The following is a 19,985-nucleotide window of genomic DNA, read 5'->3' as shown; positions in this document are numbered from 1 at the left end:
ATGGCAGCGCCCATGATAGCGCCTACGACACAGACCAAGTGAGAGAGCAACCACAGAGCTTGTGGTGTCGCTCTCACTCTGTCGGTGTCGTGCTTGCTGCCGTTCACTTCTTATTTGATCCCGAATAATTAGTCACTGCGGGAAAAATGGAATGCCAGACGTTGTAGGGTCACTGCCGTGTACAGCTACTCCATTCGTGTTGCGCAGGTGCTACGCCCATGGTCTACTGGCTTGGTCAGGCTCAGCGAGGACTGCCTTTACCTGAACGTGTGGACAGCCGCTGCCCGCTGGGAGCACGAGATGGCACCGGTTCTCGTCTGGATCCACGGCGGCGGCTTCACGAGCGGATCTGCTTCCTACGATAACTACTCGGCAGCTATTTTGGCTGCCAAAACTGGATGCGTCGTCGCCTCGATCAATTACCGACTCGGAATCTTAGGATTCCTCAACGCAGACACGCCAGAAGCTCCCGGAAATATGGGGCTAATGGACCAGCGGCTGGCGCTTCTGTGGCTGCGCCAAAACGCTCACGTGTTTGGTGGCGACCCGGCGGTGATCACAGTATTCGGCCACAGTGCTGGTGGCATGAGCATCCATAGCCACATGCTGTCACCTTTTGGCAGGGGCCTCTTCCGCAGGGCGGTCCTGATGAGCGGCAACATGGGAGCCCGGGACTTCTTCGAGTCTGTCGAGGAGAGCGTGGCTAAAGGAGCCGCAGTGGCCGCACTCGTAGGCTGTGCCCAGACCACACTTGCTAGCCGGCCGTACGACGTACTCGCCTGCCTGCGTACGAAGCCTTCGGGCGACCTGATTCGTGCAGCGGCCAGGGCTGTTGCGCCCAAGGTTTTTCCTTTCCTGCCGACCTACCACACGGACTACCTCCCTAGAATGCCAGTGGCAGCCATTGCGAAAGGATTCGTAGCAAACGTCGATCTCCTGCTTGGTGTCACCGAAAACGAGGGCTCGACGCCATTCGCGCTCAGAATGAAAGCTGACATGCAGGCTGAACGACTGACGGCAGTACCTGAGCCAGTGCTGCGTGCTTCGTTGTACGATGTAGTTCGCGCCTGGACAAAAGGGGAACAGCTCGAAATGCTCGATATTTACGCGAGACAAGCCAAGGACAAGGAGTCGCTTAGGCAGCAGTACGTAGCTTATCTCTCGGACAGGTTGTTCGTGTGCCCAGCACACTTTGTTGGCGAGCACCACTCCGCTGGTAACAGCACTGTGTACTTCTATGTCTTCGCCTTCCCTCCACCCAAGGGAACTCCTTCCTGGATAGGTATTGGCCACAGCATGGAGCTGCCTTATTTTTTTGGTCACCCCGTCAGCTCTTCACAGCAAGGCGCTGAAAACAGCGAAGAGGTAATGGACATGCTGTCAACGTTCGCACACACCGGGTAAGCTGACTAAGAATTCCAGCCCGATTTTAGCGTGCTATTTTGTCCTCTGTAGAGGAGGGAGATACAACTTCCCTGCTTTTCGGACGCACATCTTGTAACTGTTCCCTAGCTAGCAAAGCCACTACACAAGGTGTGTGCGAAATGTTGATCCGAGACGTTCATGACGTCATAAAGAATACACGCGTAAGACGCGTATAGATTGGAAGACTTGTATCACCTGAAAGGTTCGACTTATCCTGGGACATCCAGACGCCTTGGAAATTGAGATGTTCGTAGACAGCTGCTCTTGGGAACCGCTTGGAGGAGTCTTTAACAATCCCATATACTAGGATTTCTGAATACGTTTTAAAAAAGTTTGGAAGCGTTGTGAAAACCTGGTGATAGAAGGTTTAAAATTATCTGAAAGCACGAGCGGCGCCGGGGTAGAGGGTGCTCGTGCAAAACTTTGAAAATACCTTTTTGAAAATAGCGATATTTTTGTTTCAAGGTGGCGTAGAATTCTTTCCCCACAGCACACTTATAGGGTGGGGATGAGGGTGCATAATAATAAAACGTCGCGAAACGGAACGAGGGAACTTGTATGTTCCGCTCGGCCAGCGAGACGGCGTTCACTTTAAAAGAGACGGATACGGCAAAGGGGCTCTCACCCGGAGACTGTACGTTAGGCTTGCTGTCTTTATTTGTCGAATTCATTCGCATATGCGGTACTGCTAACATGTTGAAATTCACGCTTCAACTCAAAAGACACCGAAATTCATTACCTAATCGGTGAACAGACAGTGCACTCACACACCCTTTTCCTGCGTCGTGAATAAAAGTCAGTTTCACCGCAAGGGCGAGTCAATGAATGCGATACACTCTTAAAAAAATGGTGTGACCCTCTCTCCTTTAAGGGAGAAACGGCGATGTCCCCAATGTTCGTCTTCAAATGGAGGAACTTTCCTCCCTTTTCAATGGAGAAACCGTCAAAATCAAGATGGCTGACGCCAAGCCAGTGAAGCGAGCAATAGATTTAGGACTAGCGAGTGCATCTATTTTCGACTGATAAAGAGTATTCGGCACTGTCAATCACTAAAACGGTCCCGCTGAGCTTAATATTGAACGATATGACAACAAAATCAAGCAGACAAACCTGTAGTGATGAAAACCTCGCGAAACGGAACGACGGAACTCGTACGTTTCGCTTGGCCAGCGAGACGGCGTTCACTTTAAAAGAGACGGATACTGCAAAGGGGCTCTCACCCGAAGACTGTACGTTAGGCTTGCTGTCTTTATTTGTCGAAGCGTCACACGGTGTAGCGACGTTATCCACGCGTTTGTGCCTCCAAAATGTACATTCTCTAGCATCAAAACAATCCCGGCGCAGCAGAGCATAGTTTCGATAGATGTTCAACTACATATAGGTAGGTGGAGCTGTGAGAGCGCCGCGGCCGTGGAGTAGGTGGAAGCTGGCGCCATCTAGAGGGATTAAACAATACTAAAAAAAAAGGTGTTTCTGACTGAGGCGGCGTATGTTGATACTGCACACGGCATTTCGGGGAGGTTTCATGGGTTACTCAAAGACACCGGAATGTTGATACAGCTTTTATTAATACGCACACGTTCACTAGGCAGAAATATAGTACGCACATTGAATTCAATACATACACAATTCATTCGCATGTATAAAACCTATAACATGAACAATTCAATACAGACGCATACGTACAGACGTTTACACATACGCATGCACATACCCCTCTACGAAGCGCTGGCCGTTATATAGTCACTGAATTACAGTGGACCATGGTTGCACAAACATGCGTCATTTTTCTTCAACTCTTTACGATTTCATGGCTGCGTCACAATATAAGCCGACATTATTAAATAGTAGCTATGGCTTAGCCAAGCGCACCAGTTAATCTAAAGCTGCATAATAATGAACAATATAATTACAGAGTTGATTAAGCTGGTGCGAAAACAACCATATTGAGAACCGTTCGTACCTTTCCGACGACATTTTGAAGTAGCGCCATCTTTCGATAGCGGCCACAGATAAAATTTCTCTCTCTGATTTCTTTATTTTCAATAGTTACTGTTCGAGGGAGCAACATCGGCAACATGCAGTTCAGACTGTTCAGACTGCATGTTGCCGATGTTGCAGACTGTTCAGACGGTTCAGACAGGCCCCGGAAAGTCTGAAGTTCCAGCGATCGCCGCAGAGGGCGAAAAAATCAACCGCGGCGAGTTCCATCGATATGCGCGGAGAGTGGAGCTACTGACTCCTCTTTTAGCGGTCGGATAAGTTTGTTCGCATTTTCCTAGAGTTACTGTATATGCTACCTTTAGGTAGCAGAGTTGCGCATCTGTCTTCCAACGCCGCTAGCAACCGTGCATTGCGGAGAAGCTGCCGCTTGGGCCAATTTTTTTATTTCTCGACGCCGCCGCTGCAGCGAACTGAATTAACACTAGCCATCGACAGCCAATGTTGATCGCCGGTCTTCGACACGCCAGACAGGTTAATCGGCGACACGGTAGGCATGTCGCCTGCAAAAACGAAGTGCGACTTCACCGCATAGCTGTGGTTGCTAGCCGGACCTATGCGCAACTCTGCTACCTAAAGGTAGCATATACACTGACTCTACATTTTCCGTGTTCGGGGCACTCAACGCGGCCAAAAATTTTATTTCAGAATGTATCAGAAGATTGTTAAAAGCTTAGTTACCGTGTCATTTTTCATACAGCTAGTACGGACCAGTTTTTGTGTTACTTCTAGAGTTAATACAAGAGCTAGATTGTTTGAGCACAAGTATTGAGATTACACTGACGCTCGAAAAGCAGCAGCCCATTGGCATCGATTGCGCTTCGGTCGTTTATTTCATTCAAATTGTACCGCGGTCGTTTTCTTTGATCGGTGTTACGCAGATCCGTTTTAAATCAGTTTTGATATAGCAATGCGAGTTTGTGCGCCAAATTTTACAAGCCGCTGCCACAAAGCGAACGTGTCTAAAGCCTGTGAATCACGTCAGTTGCGGCGCTTCGCCGGCTGCCAGCGTGAAAATTCAATGCCAACAAAGAGCTCGGAGACTACCTACAAAAACGGAATAACCATGCACCATGTGGGTGTGCGCATCGGTGAGTGAAAATGCACTGCTTTGCATTTGAACATAGCTTTTTTTTTGCATGCGCTACGGTTTTTGTCATTTCAAAAGGTTTTACGACTCGTCCAGCTGATCGGATGCACCGCTTGTGGATTTCAATGACATTTTGTAAGATTATTTACTTCGTTCTCACTTTTGCAAAAAATATCTTTACTGCTAAACTTTGTAACACAGATCACAGCATAAGTTTTACCTATTTCTGCACCCATTAGTCTTCTGAGACAAATGCTCATAAGTCCGAGGCATGGCAGAGCCAAGTGAACTTATAGTATGTACATGCATTTATACATTTTCGTAAGTCTACTATCATACATATTACATTTGCACATACCATGTAGTTTATAGAGTTGGGCAATTAACTAACCTAGTATCCTCTAATTGAGGCTTGGTCAGACACGGTCCACTGAAGGTCACCACTAAATCAAATTCACAAACAACGCAATGTTATGTGCACACTATTTTTCTCATGCAGTGCTCTCATATACATTCTTCTCAGACATGAATCACAAATCCACTCAAGCTTCTACCATAGTAATCATTATTTTTTCCTCTTTAAACCCAACCACAGCCTCCAAGAAACTGCTCATATCAGCACACGCTCGGATGCTTTATCTCTGAACCTACCTCAAGTCAGCAGAGGATGTTCCGCTACTGGAAGTAAACTCGTGATCCAAAATCCTCACAAGGTATGGTTGTGTGACACTTTACTTACTGAAGCAATTTTTCTTTCATCATTTATTTCTTGCTTTTTCTCATGAGTCAATTTATTTTCTTCTCAGAAAACTAGACAAAAGAGAGATCACTGGTTTCCAAGCTGCCCACACCAAGTCGTAAGAAGCTCAAGAGTCGCCTATGCACCACCAACGTTGACCAGGCGGACAAATGCAAGCCTTATACTGAAAATCAGTGATAGTGTACGGTATGTTGAAGCAGTACAAAATTGGGTCCACAAATTGTTGCTTCTTGCTTCATGAATTACTCAGTTTAGAGGAAATGTGCTGGCTTCAAATTTCTTGGATAGTGCATGTGATAGGGTCACATACTGTACTTTAATCTACGTGTGAAACTTTGCATAGAGTATCACATGTAACTTGGTAGCAAGTGGGCCAGTAGTAGTGCATATTTAGCAGCCCTTGTTTTTGCCAGTGAATATAGTTTGATGTAATTGTGAAGGCTGTTGCAAAGCAATGGCAGGGAAAGCTACAGTAGTGCTAAAACAAAGAGTTATGTGTACCGATTGCTTGTAGGGAGGGACATTGTGAAGGTTCTAAAATAGAAAACTGTGTGCAAACACTCGTACCTTCATTAAACAAGGCATTTCGTGTAGTGGTCACCTGGAGAATAGTTTCCGGGTGGCTACTGTGGAAAAAATAACGTTTGATTCATTTCATTTCATTTATTGATACTGTCAGCCCTTTTAGCGGGCTATTACAGGAGTGGAATGGAATCATATTAAACAGAAATGTGCATAAGAGAAACATAAGAAAAGGAACCTTCACTACTGGAACACATATCACTTCGCAGCACATATACATGCAACAAATCTATCATAATTTCTAGGCATGTAAATTTAAACAGAGAAGTTCGTCAGTGAAAAATAAAGAAAGAGAGCATCACTGCCGAAACACACATCATAATTATGCGCAAAATATAACACATAACAAAACACATAATAAATAATATAAGCATAAATGAAACACATAATGAATATCATAACCTAGTTACATGTCATCACAATCTTAGCGCATGGCATCAAAGTACACTATCGGTTTTATTGCTTCTAAAAAGTCAGTAAGTGATTTAATTTTCACAACAGAATCTGGTAACGAATTCCACTGCTGAATCGCCCTAGGGAAGAAGCTGTACCTGAAACAGTCATTATGAACTTTGGGGGGCGGTATGTACATACTGTGTCTGTGCCTTGATGTTCCTTGCGTTTTTATTTCAAAGTACCTGTCGTAGCTTATTTTAACGTGATTATGAATTGTTAAGAAGATGAATTTCAGCGTTTCATATTCGGTTCATTTTTGTAGAGGTGAGATCTCTGCAAGTTTACATAATTCGGTAGGTGAATGGAAACGGCGGTATTTATTAAATATAAACCTAGAACTAAGACGCTATATTTTGTCGAGTTTCAAAGAGTTAGTTTGGGTACAGGGATCCCAAACTACTGTAGCATATTCGATTATGGGTCTTAGCAAGGTTTTATAGGCTAAAGTTTTAATTTCGGGAGAGGCACAGTGGAGGTTGCGTCTCAGGCCTCAAACACCTTGTTAGCTTTGGAACAAAGTTCCTCAACATGAAGATTCCAACGCAAGTCGGGCGTAAATATGAGACCTAGGTATCTATATTGATGAGCTTGAGCAAGTTCGTGACCGTTAATACTGTACGGATAACTAAGAATGTTCTTTTTTCTAGAAATGAACATAAAAACAGTTTTTGTTGGGTTAAGCTGCATTTGCCATTATCGCACCAGTTTTTAATTCTCTCTAAGTTAAGATTAAGTTCGGCCTGGTCGCTCGGTGATTTTACATTTTTGTATAGTATGCAATCGTCAGCAAACATTCTTATTTGGGTAGTAATATTTTTTGGCAGATCGTTTATAAACACCAGGAACAAGAGGGGCCCCAAGACACTACCCTGGGGCACCCCAGATACCACAGGAGATAAACTAGATTGGTGATGCCCTAATTGGACAAATTGTTCTCTGCGTGCAAGATAGGAACTGAACCATCGGGTAATGGCAGAATTTTTAAAGGTATAATCAATTTTAAGTAAGAGCTTATTGTGCGACACCTTATCGAAAGCCTTTGCGAAGTCTAAGAATATTATGTCAGTTTGACCGCGGGTATTAATTGTGTTAGAAAGGTCGTGTACAAGCTCAATAAGCTGAGTAACGGCGGATAACCCTTTCCTAAAACCATGTTAACAGGAAACAATTAGATTATGTTCATCGAGATAGGTTAACAAGTGCTTCGATACAATGTGCTCTAATATTTTTGAACAGGTGCTTGTAAGCGATATAGGTCGGTAATTGCTAGCGTGAGATGTGGGAGTAGGAGAATACAAGCATGTGCATAAGGGCATTTTGGGCAGTGTTCTATGAAACAGGCTGTTGAATTTGTAAAGCATTTGAAAATTTAGTCTTTAGTTTTATTCAATGAACTTCACCAATACATTAATGGGATGATATGTAAACAGACACTTCCAGAAAAGAGGGTACAGCACCGTTGCATTTGTGCAAGCAATTTGTTTTGTATGTGAAGTAGAACCACAGACAAGTAGCAAATAATATTTGTTCTAGATAACAGACCTGACACAGGACACGGAGTTTTTAAAGTATGTTTATTTTTAACAGAAATGTAAATGAGTGCACTGAATAGATACATTCAGAGTTCAATAGAGTTGGCCAGTGTTGGTGCATGTTAAAGATTTGAATGTGTAATAACTGCTATTTCCTTGATATTGGCGTGAGCTATATATCCAAGAAAGGCTAGTTTTGTGTTCATGCTTGCGATGCGCTGCAGGTAGACACGGACCAGAAAAAACGAGAACAACACAGGGTGATGCGCAACACCTTGTGCTGTTCTCGTTTTTTGTGGTCCGTGTCTACCTGCAGCGCATCACAAGCATGAAGACATGCCATCTAGCCCCTATTGCCGCCTTATTAGTTTTGTGTGACACCCGTGTTAAGAGTGAGGCAGACAGTTAGGAGGTAGTGAAGAATGAAAATGTAAATTCAGCTTCTGCAATCGTCCATCGTTTAAGCAGTGTCTTTCGCGGCTGTGCACCATTGGCACCAGAAAAAATGGACTAATTTATTTATTTTTCAGCGCAAAACATAGCAATGAAACAAAGAAGCTAATTATACACATTTGACAGAAAGGATTGACAGAAAGGAAACTCGATTACTTGAGTACAGAAAGTGGCGCTACACCGCTCGAATTATGGAAAAGAACGCTACCCACACTACGTGTTCTGTAATATTTCAGTACGCTGTACCTACATGCTGCTCTGCTACTGTTACGTCACGGTATTCTCCTGGCGTGTGAAATTGCGGTCATTGTGCGACAACTGTGTAGTTCCCGTTCTGGCGGTGGTTAGTCTTGCGCTGGATTTGGAATACTGTTTTCACAAAGGTGAGTGAGAGTATTAGTGATTACCTACTGTGCACAGCTGTCGTTAGAAGCGCATTGTGTGTTGAGTTTCGCACGCCAAAGCAAAATCCTGAGAACGAGAGATACATACCGCACGCGTGCATAAGTCCGTCCTAATTCTCAGTGATGGCATGCGTATTCCAAACGCATGTGATTGAGAATTTTGGCTTAACTTACAGAAGTCATTGACTTATTTTTCAGATATGTGCAATTATGATGCAGGTTAACGTTAAAATGCGGCCACGGCGGCCCCATTTCAATGGGGGCGAAAGGCAAAGAACACCCATGTGCTTATGTTCGGGTGCACGTTAAAGAACCCCAGTTGATCGAAATTAATCCGTAGTCCCACACTACGGCGTGCCTCATAATCATACGGTGGTTTCGGCACGTCAAACTCCAGCAATTATATGTTATCGTACTTTCACGCATGCACTGTATCACGTTTGCTAAAATGTTGTAAAAATCAACCTTCATGCTTCTTTATATTCCTTCAATAACAATATAACCATGAATTATATTCCTTGTTGTATTGATAAGTACTATAAGTGCTGTGTAAAACTAAAAACGCGTGCTCTTGCCAAGCATTTTAACGCCGAAAAAAATGGAATTATTGGTGTACAGTCTAAGGTGTTCATTAAAACAAGACTGTTTTGTGAAGCGGCACTTATTGTATTTATGACAAGCAGATCGTGCGCAAACGTATACAAACAACACGAGACACACGGAAGTATGCGGCGCATCGCGCACACGCCGAGCCTATAAAAAAAAGAAAAAAAAACGCCACACACGTTACTCAACACATAGAACAAAAACAATGAACGTCACTCGTGTGTTGCTCGCATCAATCCTAGGTACAAGTAATTGCACGCGACTGGCCGAGATCGGTAGCACTGGATAGTCTGGTCTGAGGCTGCCGAGTGAGCGCGAAAGGGCGGCCGCTCTCCGCAGCACGGAATCACGATGTAACTCGGCGTGCGCATGCGCGCACGCGCAAGTCACGTGGTTGAGGAGAAAAGTTTCTCCCAGGGCGCTTGCCGCAAGAGGGCGCGACGAGTAAATCGTCCGCAAAGGAGAAAGTCGCCGCTCCGAAGGAAGAACGGAGCCCGTTGCTCCATTCTCGCTCCCTTTTTTTTAGAGTGTAGCAACAAATTGTAGTGTTACACGAAGTGAGGCTGGCAGCTAACTGTTTTGTATCCGATCTCGCGTAACTACAAAGCGCTGGTATAAGAGAATACGACCGCTCCAGGGAGAGATGCTCTCCGCATAGTCACTTCGCGTTGAGAGCGCAGTACTTAGAAGTGTATACTGGCTTCAGGTGCTATGTTTGAATGGGAAAAGGGACTTCCGCTCATTGGACTCACTGCGGAAACACCGCCTTATGGCTACACAGCTGACGGAAGTGTACTGGAACTTCATGCGACCGCATCTCCGCCGCAAGCCATCGACCGCTAGCCATTCCCGTGGATCTGTGACGTATCTGCAGGCTCCGACCGTGCCGCCCGATATTCACACGCTCCTAGAAAAGGGACCCAAGTTCAGCCTGGAACCATCCGTGCCCCCTTCACGGCTTCTGTCAACGGTCCATCGCATTGCCAGCAAGGCGCCCTCAGAAGAAAAGGAACACTGTATTTCTGAGGGTGTGGACTGCCTTCTGCATTGTGGTGAGAGACCACGTAGAAAGGGCGAACGCGCAATACGTTCTGTTGTCAGCTATTTTCGTGAGCATAACCTGAGCTTACTGCAAGCTGATAAAGAAGGCGGGTTTGTTGTCCTCACGCGCGAACTCTTCTCGGAAAAAGCCATGCTCGTGGTTACGAAAAATTTCAAACCTGTAACCCTAAAACCCGCAAAACTTAAGACGAAGGCCATCAAATTCCTCAGTGAGGCGAATCTGGACAAGCTAGCCAACGAGGTGCGAAAGACAAAGACGGATAACTTGTCCGTTTTCTTTGCAGCCAAGACCCATACGGTCGAATGCCCCTTTAGAGCGATAGTGACGGAGAAGGGAACCTGGCATCAACTTGTGGGTCAGTACCTTCAACGCTGGCTAAATACGTTTGTTGTAGTTGATCCTTTTGCCACAAATTCTTCGGATGTTGTGGTAAACTTTCTGCACGATAAACAGCCCATGGCTAATGCCGCGTTCTCTTTAGACGTAGAGGAACTGTTTTATTCTGTGCCACACGGCGAACTGTTTGTCGCCGTACGGGAGCTTATCGACGAAAATGGGGCAGTCCCTTTTCAGAATGCCTGTGGTGTTCCTGCTGATTCATTTCTAGAACTCCTCACCGTGTACTTATCGTCGACGGTGGTTGAGTTTCAGGATAAGCTGTTTGTGCAAAAAAAGTGGTATTTGCATTGGATCCAGCGTAGCGCCTCTTTTATGCCACATTTACCTTTCCAAGTTTGACAGTGCTGTAAGCAACTCTTAAATGACGATAGGGTAGTAAAGATCTTCAGCTATGTTGATGATTTTTTGTTGTTGTTAAACCTGAAGGACCCTTTGGACCTAGAAACGGTATCATGTGATATATTAAGCAAATTAAAGCGTGCAGCAAGGCTCTTACGTTTACTAAGGAACTAGCTTCAGACAATGTGACCTTTCCTAATAACGGTCACGTGTGTTTGGATGTACGCGCCCCGTACCCAGAAAAAACTTCTGCCATTTCACTCATCACGCTCTAAAATCGTGAAGCGTGCCATAGCTACCTTGTGCACCAACAATGCCCTCAACAGAAGCTGCCATCACTTAATGGAGCGAAGTTTTCAAGAACAGATAAAACATCTGGAGGCGGCTGGCTTCCCGAAAACTTTTCTCAAGGCGGTAAATGAGACAAAACTAAAAGAGATGAAACAGACAAATAAAGCAGAACGAGTTAGCAGTGCTAACAAAGCTGCTCAAGACGACCGCAAGAGAGTATAAGTCATGCCGTATATTCATAAGGTCTCACATAATGTGAGAAAGGTTGCCACACGGCATGGTGATCGCGTTGTGTTTTCGGCGCCGTGTAAGCTATCAAGTCTATGTGGCAGGATTGATGGACCGAAACCCAGGAGTACCCTCTGTACCGGTCATAAATCTTGTTTTACTTCATGCATTGCAAGTGTTATTTATCGTATGCCATTGTCGTGAACGGGAAGATGCATTAATGTCCGCTTAAAAGAACATGAAGCGTCTATCAGGTCAGGAGGAGGAGCACATCTGCCTGCTCATTGCCGGGTGTGCGGCATTTCTCCTGATCTGAAAGGCACGCAAATCATTGGTAAGGGGAACACGCAATATGAACGTGAAGTGATTGAAGCGTATCAAATCTGGAAACATGTCTCAAAAAATGCGTTAGTGTATCTTCGCTGTCACTTTCAAAGAAAGAGATTGATTATTTAGAAAAATGTAGTTACTCATGTTGTTATCTCTTTTGTTGTGAATCACGTGTTTTATGTACGACGCATGCAAGCTTGGCTTTCGTGGGAACGTTTTGTGTGATGGTTTCATTAAACCTGTTGCTAGTTCCAGCGAGTGTCTGTCGTCTTCTCCTCTTGTGTACGCGTTCGTAAGCTGGTTTTCCGTTTCTTCAAGTATGTACCAACAGGCCCAGCAACAGATTCTCCTTCCTCTTTCCTATCCAGCAAATAGTTTTCTTCTCTCTCCCTATCTCCTTCTTCATTATATCTAACAGCTCACTCTACTCCCAGTCCTTGCCTGGTATTTTGCCTACTTCTTCCTCGACTCTTGCGGCTATCTGCAGACATGACTGAATAGCGCAATAAAAACCACAGACAAGGTAGAGACGACAGACAGTACGGAGCGCTATTCAGTCATGTCTGCAGTTAATACGCACCAACTAGCCCATCTCACGTGTCTAATCTTGCGGCTATATTTATTATTTGTTTGTCATTTAAATACGAGGTGCCAGACTTTGATTCTATGCTCTCATTTCCAGTTTTATATCCCATTTGTAATGTTATTCGTTTATGATCACTACCAAAGCTTTTAATCCCGTCCTCGTCTGTTCTCATTTCTCTCACTTTATGATAAATTCCTTCAGACATGAGACAATAATCAATACTTGATTGTTTGTTTCCGACTTCCCACGTGATCTGGCCGTGACATTTAGGCCCCGCGTTAACTATCTCCAGACTACGTTGCTCGCAGAGATCTAGTAATAACTTCCCGTTGGTGTCTGAATATCCGTCAAGGTCGTGTATGTGGGCATTCATGTCCCCTCGAAGGATGATTTCGGCCCCACTACCAACTTCTTTAATATCCTCGCTCATGCAATCCACTATCTTCTGATTCTTTTCTCTGCAGTTATTTCAAGTCCACAAATAGGCAACCCCTAGCCACGTTTTCTTTCCACCTACTGTGCCCAAAACCCAGAGGTGCTCTGAACACGTCTGTTTCACTCTAACCCATTTGGCACCGCAGTGAATTAGCATTCCTACACCCCCACCTTTCCACTCTGATATGATCCTGTTGCATCCTTCCCAAACATCATTTTCAATATGTGGTCGCTCTTCCAAGTCTCTAAGGTGTGTTTCTGTAACCGCATAAACGCCTGTCTGTTCTTTGTTTAACTGCTCCTCAAACTCTAACCATTTTGCCTTTTTTCTGCCACCCTACATGTTTATGTAACTAATTGCAACACGCGCCTTCTCCTTTTTTCTTTTACCTTTTTTCTGATTTTTCGCAATACTACCTGTCGAAGAGTCCTGGTTGTTTTCCCTGTTACTTGCTACCCGGGACTCCGAAGCGCCCGCGTGCCCCCCAAAAAAGCTACTGCGCGTCCTGCCAGAAGTGATGCAGAACTGTCGGTGAATTGACTATCGATAGTATCGATAGTTTTCTTGAAACTATCGATAGTGCAATCGGTAGTACCATCGTTGGTATTACTAGCGATATTACAGCCACGCGTGTTCATTGCTTTGTTTTAATGTATTCGGGTTTCACCCACAAAGACTGCTAGCAACGTTTGACAGCGCAGTAATGTTTGAGAAGCTTCACGATTGTTTGAGATCATTCTGTTAAGATTACGCGCCGGACGCGAATAGTCAAGTTCATTCGAGAGTTTACGCGAGCACCAGCGTTAATGCTGGAAGGTTTGATGATTGATGTATAAAGGACGACGGGCGTTCTACCGATGATCAGATTACTCAACGGCTGACGACTGCTCCCGCCGCTGTCAGTGCGTAGCATGTATCGCTTGTATTTTGAGTTTTGATTTTCTGGGCATAAGTTCGCCCAAATGAAGAGCTCCGTATTTCCCAGTCTTGCTCCAGCATGCTTCATCGTCACAACCACTTGACAATACTCTTGATAGTGGTGTTAATAATAATGCTGTTGCTGGCTGGCTATATGGCCAAAATATTTGCGATAGCCTACTATCAGCTTCGCTTAATTTATGAGCAATTTTTGGCGAAAGAAATAAATTATTTCCGCAGTGAAAATGGCGGAATATGTCCACCCCAAAACCCTTCTCTCGACTAATTCGCCATATGTCTTTATTTCCGTCGACAACCGCTCTTTGCAAGTTGCCGTTGCGCACTGGTACTTCCGGTACTGTACATACTACACTTTGCACCTGGGGGGACACGGCGCGCATGTCATCGACCCCTTTCACCAAGGTCGTTGCTAGTCCTGACGATTCTTTATTCAAGACGTCATTTAGCCCTGCCGCAATTACCACGAGGTTACGTCTGTGAGCTTTAGCCGCGAGATTTCACTCGCTTGCCTCATGACTCTCCCAGCGTATGTCCTGGGAACGTCCCTATCGAGACTCTCTTATCGCCTTTCACCCTTTCTTTGATTGCCTCGGCGCATCAGACTGAATTTGAGTCACCGGCAGTAATGACCTGCCCCGACATTCCTTCTGTAACCTGCACCTGGCTGCTGTCTGGGTGACTAGCGTGAGTCACGGCTGCCGCTTTGTCCCCTCCCTCCCTCAAAACTACTCGGAAGCGGGGCGCTGTGACCGCTGCACCTGCCTTTGTCTTGCCTGATGTTCCCTTCGCCTCTCCTCACGGGGGGTCGTCGCCCTAATGCTTCCACGGTCACCTGCGTCTTCTTTGTTCCCTTTGACGACCTTCGATAGGCTCTCCTCGGCTGACCTGAGTCTTTTTTCTATGGCCTTCGTCTTCTCTCGCTCTGTCGTCAACGCATTCTCCAGCTCTGAGATTCTCGCATGAGCCCACTCTGGACATCCATCATGTCTTCCACTTTCTCCTTGAATTCGCGTTGTCTACACTTGGCGTCAGCTTCTTCTGCCTTCTCGTCCGCACAAACTTCCATCTTCCAACCAACCCCCGAGATTGCGCGCAACCTGTCGGTGCGTAATATCGGAGGCCATGACTGGGAAAACCTCAAACCGTCTAGTGTGCTCATGAGAGCGCCGCGATCGCCGGCGATGCCAATGTGTCTGTGAGTTGACGGTGCAAGGCAGCAGTTTCTGGTGCGAATGATTTGGGGATGCTCTTGCCTAAATGCTGACGAAACTTCAAAAAACCGTTTCAAGGTCCCTTTAAAGACATCACTGAAAAGCAAAGTACACATGCAATTCAAGAAGAACGATCCCTGACGCGAATGTAAAACGAACTTCCACGTGAGGGCTGCTAAACGACCGTCCGGGCGGGTCTAGGTGATACCGCTCTTTTTAGAGAGGAGGCGCTCTTATCGCTTTTCTCTGAAAGAAATTCGCTCCACATGAATGCGTTCACGGGCTTGCGTTTCTTTTACACAGGTGGCACATATTTTTAACGTTACAGAAAATGTGCAATGCGAGAAACGGATCAAGAGAGCAACACAAAAGCGATACGGAGTGGTTCCATCTTTTAAATATTTTTATTAGAAAAAACGCGAAATACATACGAACTTATCACAATATAAAGAGTTACAAGAGACAACGCAGATACTGCATGTTTTAGCGGTGATATTCAAACGAGGAGCAATCGAAGAGCTAACGGCAGTTTGCTAGTGTGGGCTGTCTCTGTTGGCACCTTCTCAGTTTTCGTTTTGGCAATCTTGAGCAAAGGCGCCCTATCTAAGCGCTGTGTGTGTCCTCACCTGTTGCAGGGCTCTGCGAGATTGCTGCCTTCGGGTGTGGCAGGGCCTTATGTGTAACTGGATTCTGGGCTTATAATTGTTGATCGCACTATCAGCTGCGTATATAGTACAGCTTTCGTTTAGTGAAGTGTTCGCAATTGTGTTGCTATATGCTCATCGTTGGTCACTACTCTGTAAAACTTGACTTTATTTGCGTGTTCTACTTTTGGTTAGATTTGTCGTTTGTTTGAATTACGATTTGTATGGTCTGTATGGTGTAGGTTTGTTTAAAACTGCCAGATGTGTTGTTTGTCCTGATTTCATTGTGAAGTGCTTCCTTGTAAAAAGATAGGGCGTGCAAACACGGACACAAGAAGGAAGTCAGGACACCACAAACGCCGACTAACAACTGAAGAGACGCACAACGGCTGAAAAGAAAGAAGGCACGAAAACTTATCTGCGCATGCCCATCCAACAGGCGAACCTATCAATCCGGTACGCGTGGCGGTCTACGTGGAAGATAACTGTTAAGGTATTTGATTTCATCTTTATGCAAGTTAATCGACGGTTGGCTCACGCATGCGCTACCACTATTCTCGATATGCCATGCTTCAATCATCAGGCGCGTTTCTTCATTTCTATGCCGGTACAACACTGCGCATTCATCAAATTTTGGCGTGCACTTACAATCTCGACAATGTAAGGATAGATTAGAAGGTGAGCCTCCTGTTTGCGATCTCTTATGTTCTAATAATCTCTGGTTGATGCATCGGCCCGTCTGTCCTACGTAGAAGCGGCCGCAGCTGAAAGGGATCTTATACACCACACTCGTACGGCAATCAGTGAATTTGTTGGTGTGTTTCACGAAACAAATATCGGTCCGCTTCTTGTCTTTTACTCCCTCATTCTTCCTCTGCACAACGGCACAAATCTTACCTAGCTTATTGGCAGCCGTGAAAACAACATTAACGCCGTATCTAGTTCCTACTTTCTTTAGCCTGTGAGATACGCGATGAATGTACGGTATACCTACGACACGTTTCTTCCTATCGCTTTCTGCAACCATGCTCGGACTTAACACAATAGACTTCTTTAAACGTTCAGCGACCGTGGCCACTGCATCACGAGGATACCCTACATCTAAAAGACGTGTAACCTGTGCGTTAAAGCTATCACTCATTTTGTGCTCACACGACTTGGTGAGGGCTGACTTAAGGCAAGACATGGCGATGCCGTTTTTTACTACCTTCGAGTGCTTCGACGAAAAATTTAACAGCGGTTTCGAAGATCTAGGAGAATACTGCCAGCACACGTGGTTCTTCTGGAACGTTAAGGAAATGTCTAGAAATTGTATTCCATTATTCTGAGGCACCTCTTTAGTGAAGCTCAGCCCTCCTCCATTTAATTCAAATTTTTCGCTCACGGAAGTTACCACCTTTTCAAAGTCCTCACCACTACAAAAAATCAAGTAATCGTCCACATAACGAAAAACCTTAATAACCGAATTACCTAAGACGCCTTCCAAAAGATTGTCAATCTTGCTAAGGTATAAATCACTAAGAACCGGAGCAACTTTAGACCCAATACATATCCCTGATTTCTGCACATAAACGCCTTCCTTACAACCTACCAGCGTCGACTTTAAATACATGGAAAGGATTTCTAGAAATGCCCCGGTAGAAACACCACATTTTTCGGTGAAAACCGTCTGGTGCTCTTGTTCCGATATTTGTTCCGATATTTGTTTCGTGAAACACACCAACAAATTCATTGATTGCCGTACGAGTGTGGTGTATAAGATCCCTTTCAGCTGCGGCCGCTTCTACGTAGGACAGACGGGCCGATGCATCAACCAGAGATTATTAGAACATAAGAGATCGCTAACAGGAGGCTCACCTTCTAATCTATCCTTACATTGTCGAGATTGTAAGTGCACGCCAAAATTTGATGAATGCGCAGTGTTGTACCGGCATAGAAATGAAGAAACGCGCCTGATGATTGAAGCATGGCATATCGAGAATAGTGGTAGCGCATGCGTGAGCCAACCGTCGATTAACTTGCATAAAGATGAAATCAAATACCTTAACAGTTATCTTCCACGTAGACCGCCACGCGTACCGGATTGATAGGTTCGCCTGTTGGATGGGCATGCGCAGATAAGTTTTCGTGCCTTCTTTCTTTTCAGCCGTTGTGCGTCTCTTCAGTTGTTAGTCGGCGTTTGTGGTGTCCTGACTTCCTTCTTGTGTCCGTGTTTGCACGCCCTGTCTTTTTACAATGAATACTTACCAACTAGCTCAGCTCTCTGTTATTCGAAGTGCTTCCGTCTTCAACGATGTGTGAAATGTATTTCATTACTCCACCCTGTATCGGCCTTTGGCTAACAGTATAAATAAATAAATAAATGCATTTTTTAAGAAGTTGCAAAATCCTTGAGTGATCCAAAGGGCTTGCTGATTGCAGCGCTTATTTGCCAGCTTTTGTTCAGCTGCGGTTACAACAAAAACTAAAACGCTTTCCAGCAAGTCGGCCGTGCTGCTTCATCTATGTAATTCCATCGAAGTTGTTGCTTCAAAACTGTTCAATTTCCTATTGCCGTCCTATTTGCAGGGTGCTAAAGCTGCCGTCCGGGAGTCCTTGGCCTCGCTACACTCGTGCCGGTCCGACGACAGTACGGCTTGATCGCAGCTGGACTGTGGGCAGCTTCCGCCGCCCAGAGTGCATACCATGGCTGGAACCCAAGTAGATTAGAGCACGCTGACAAAAATGTAGCGCGAATTCACGTAGAACATATCTTTCGGCACTTTCTCGTAGCTGCGTATAGTGACAGATACTCCTCAAAATTAACATTAATTAAAATGTTATGATAAATTACATTTGGTGTTTCCAGTTTGTATGTTTCAAAAATCGGGCCAGATTTCGCTGTCGCTTAAACTCGCAAGTTTTTTTTTGCTGTTACATTGTTTTGTATTTAACTGACTTTTATCGATCGATAACTTTTGCTTCAGGACTTAACAGCTTTATGCCAATGACTTCTTGAAATCATTTTCACGCAGTAGCACGTTGTACAACGAAGGATATCCTGCTCATCAACACAGCATCTACCGCACAAGGCAGCAGAGGCGCAATGCTATTGTGACTGCGCAGGAAATGCTCGACGGTGCACATTTGATGTTCCGGCGAAGCTACATCGGCGTTGTAGGTGTCCATTTTTTCACTCGGTTACAGCGCAACACACGCGAGGACAAGAGAAGGGAACGGACAACACGGCGCTGACTCTCAACTGATATTTCATTTAAAAAAGGTGAAACATATATGTACAAATTGCATCAAACTCGACATGCGCAGAACAAGACATGCATCAAGGAAGCGTAGGAAAAAAAAAAGCCGCACCTACCCGAAGGGGATCGTGAGGAAATGCGACTGCATTTCGGTGCACCCGATGAGTGTGCGATTAATTAATGAAGAGAGACGAGAGTGTGCACGTAGAGGCGTAATGCTCGAGTTGCATTGTGTTACACTTCGTCCTAGTGGTATCGTTGCCGCGAGAGATTCGACTTCAGCGACTTCCATCGCTATCAAGGCACCAGAGCGCGCGCTCCCTGCATGATATATATGGGTCCGAGCGCGGACAGGAGGAGCGCCCGAGCTCTCTCTCTCCGCCGAGCGAGCTCCGCGATGCGAGCGCCCTCACCGGGTACACTGCTCCTCTCCCTTACCCTCCGCTGCTCCGCGATGCGAGCGCCATCACACGCCCGCGCGCTCCTCCTCTTCCTTACCCTCCGCCGCTCACCACCTGCTCCGGTTGCTAGGCGCGGCGCAGCTGTTGCTAGGGGCGAGGAGGAGCGCGCGCGGAGAGATAACACTTGTGCGCACGCCGGCCAGGGACGCAGGACAACGCCCGACTAAGAAATGCATTCGCATTTAAAATTGAGATAATCAAGAGTGGCACAGGTAACCAAATTCTTTCTCATGCAGTGCGACTGATGGTTCACTTATACACGTGCCATCCCTAATCGTTATATGGTAGGACTCGGCGATTTCTCTTGTCAATTGGTTAGGATGCCTAAAAATGACGGTGGTCTTGATAAAAAAGGGATAACAACCGCATGACCTGCAATGCTCCGGTAGATGAAGACGCGCCACCCCTTCGAGTGACAACTCATGTTCCCTTAGTCGAACATCAACGCATCGCTTTGTTTGTCCCACGTACTCTCTGCCGCAAGATAGCGGAATGAGATACACCACCTGT

General features: G+C 45.5%; 1 protein-coding gene across 1 annotated transcript; it reads left to right on the top strand.

Annotated features, from left to right (window-relative positions):
* Positions 1 to 224: 224 nt before the first annotated feature.
* LOC119402438 (acetylcholinesterase) lies at positions 225 to 18,564 on the top strand. The gene is made up of 2 exons (XM_037669595.2): positions 225 to 1,400; positions 18,344 to 18,564. The coding sequence occupies exons 1-2, from the start codon at positions 301 to 303 to the stop codon at positions 18,477 to 18,479; spliced, it is 1,236 nt and encodes a 411-aa protein (XP_037525523.2). The 5' UTR covers positions 225 to 300; the 3' UTR covers positions 18,480 to 18,564.
* Positions 18,565 to 19,985: the final 1,421 nt, after the last annotated feature.

This window comes from Rhipicephalus sanguineus, chromosome 8 (assembly GCF_013339695.2).
Source record: "Rhipicephalus sanguineus isolate Rsan-2018 chromosome 8, BIME_Rsan_1.4, whole genome shotgun sequence".
Classification (NCBI taxonomy): domain Eukaryota; kingdom Metazoa; phylum Arthropoda; class Arachnida; order Ixodida; family Ixodidae; genus Rhipicephalus; species Rhipicephalus sanguineus.
Note: the sequence above shows the minus strand (reverse complement) of the source record. Positions and strands in the feature narration are given on the sequence as shown.

Excerpts from the sequence above, each read along its gene's own strand:
- LOC119402438 (XM_037669595.2), top strand. The coding sequence starts at position 301 with ATGGCACCGGTTCTCGTCTGGATCCACGGCGGCGGCTTCACGAGCGGA. Across the intron at positions 1,401-18,343 it reads TCAACGTTCGCACACACCGG|GGTGCTAAAGCTGCCGTCCG; the intron begins GTAAGCTGACTA and ends TCCTATTTGCAG.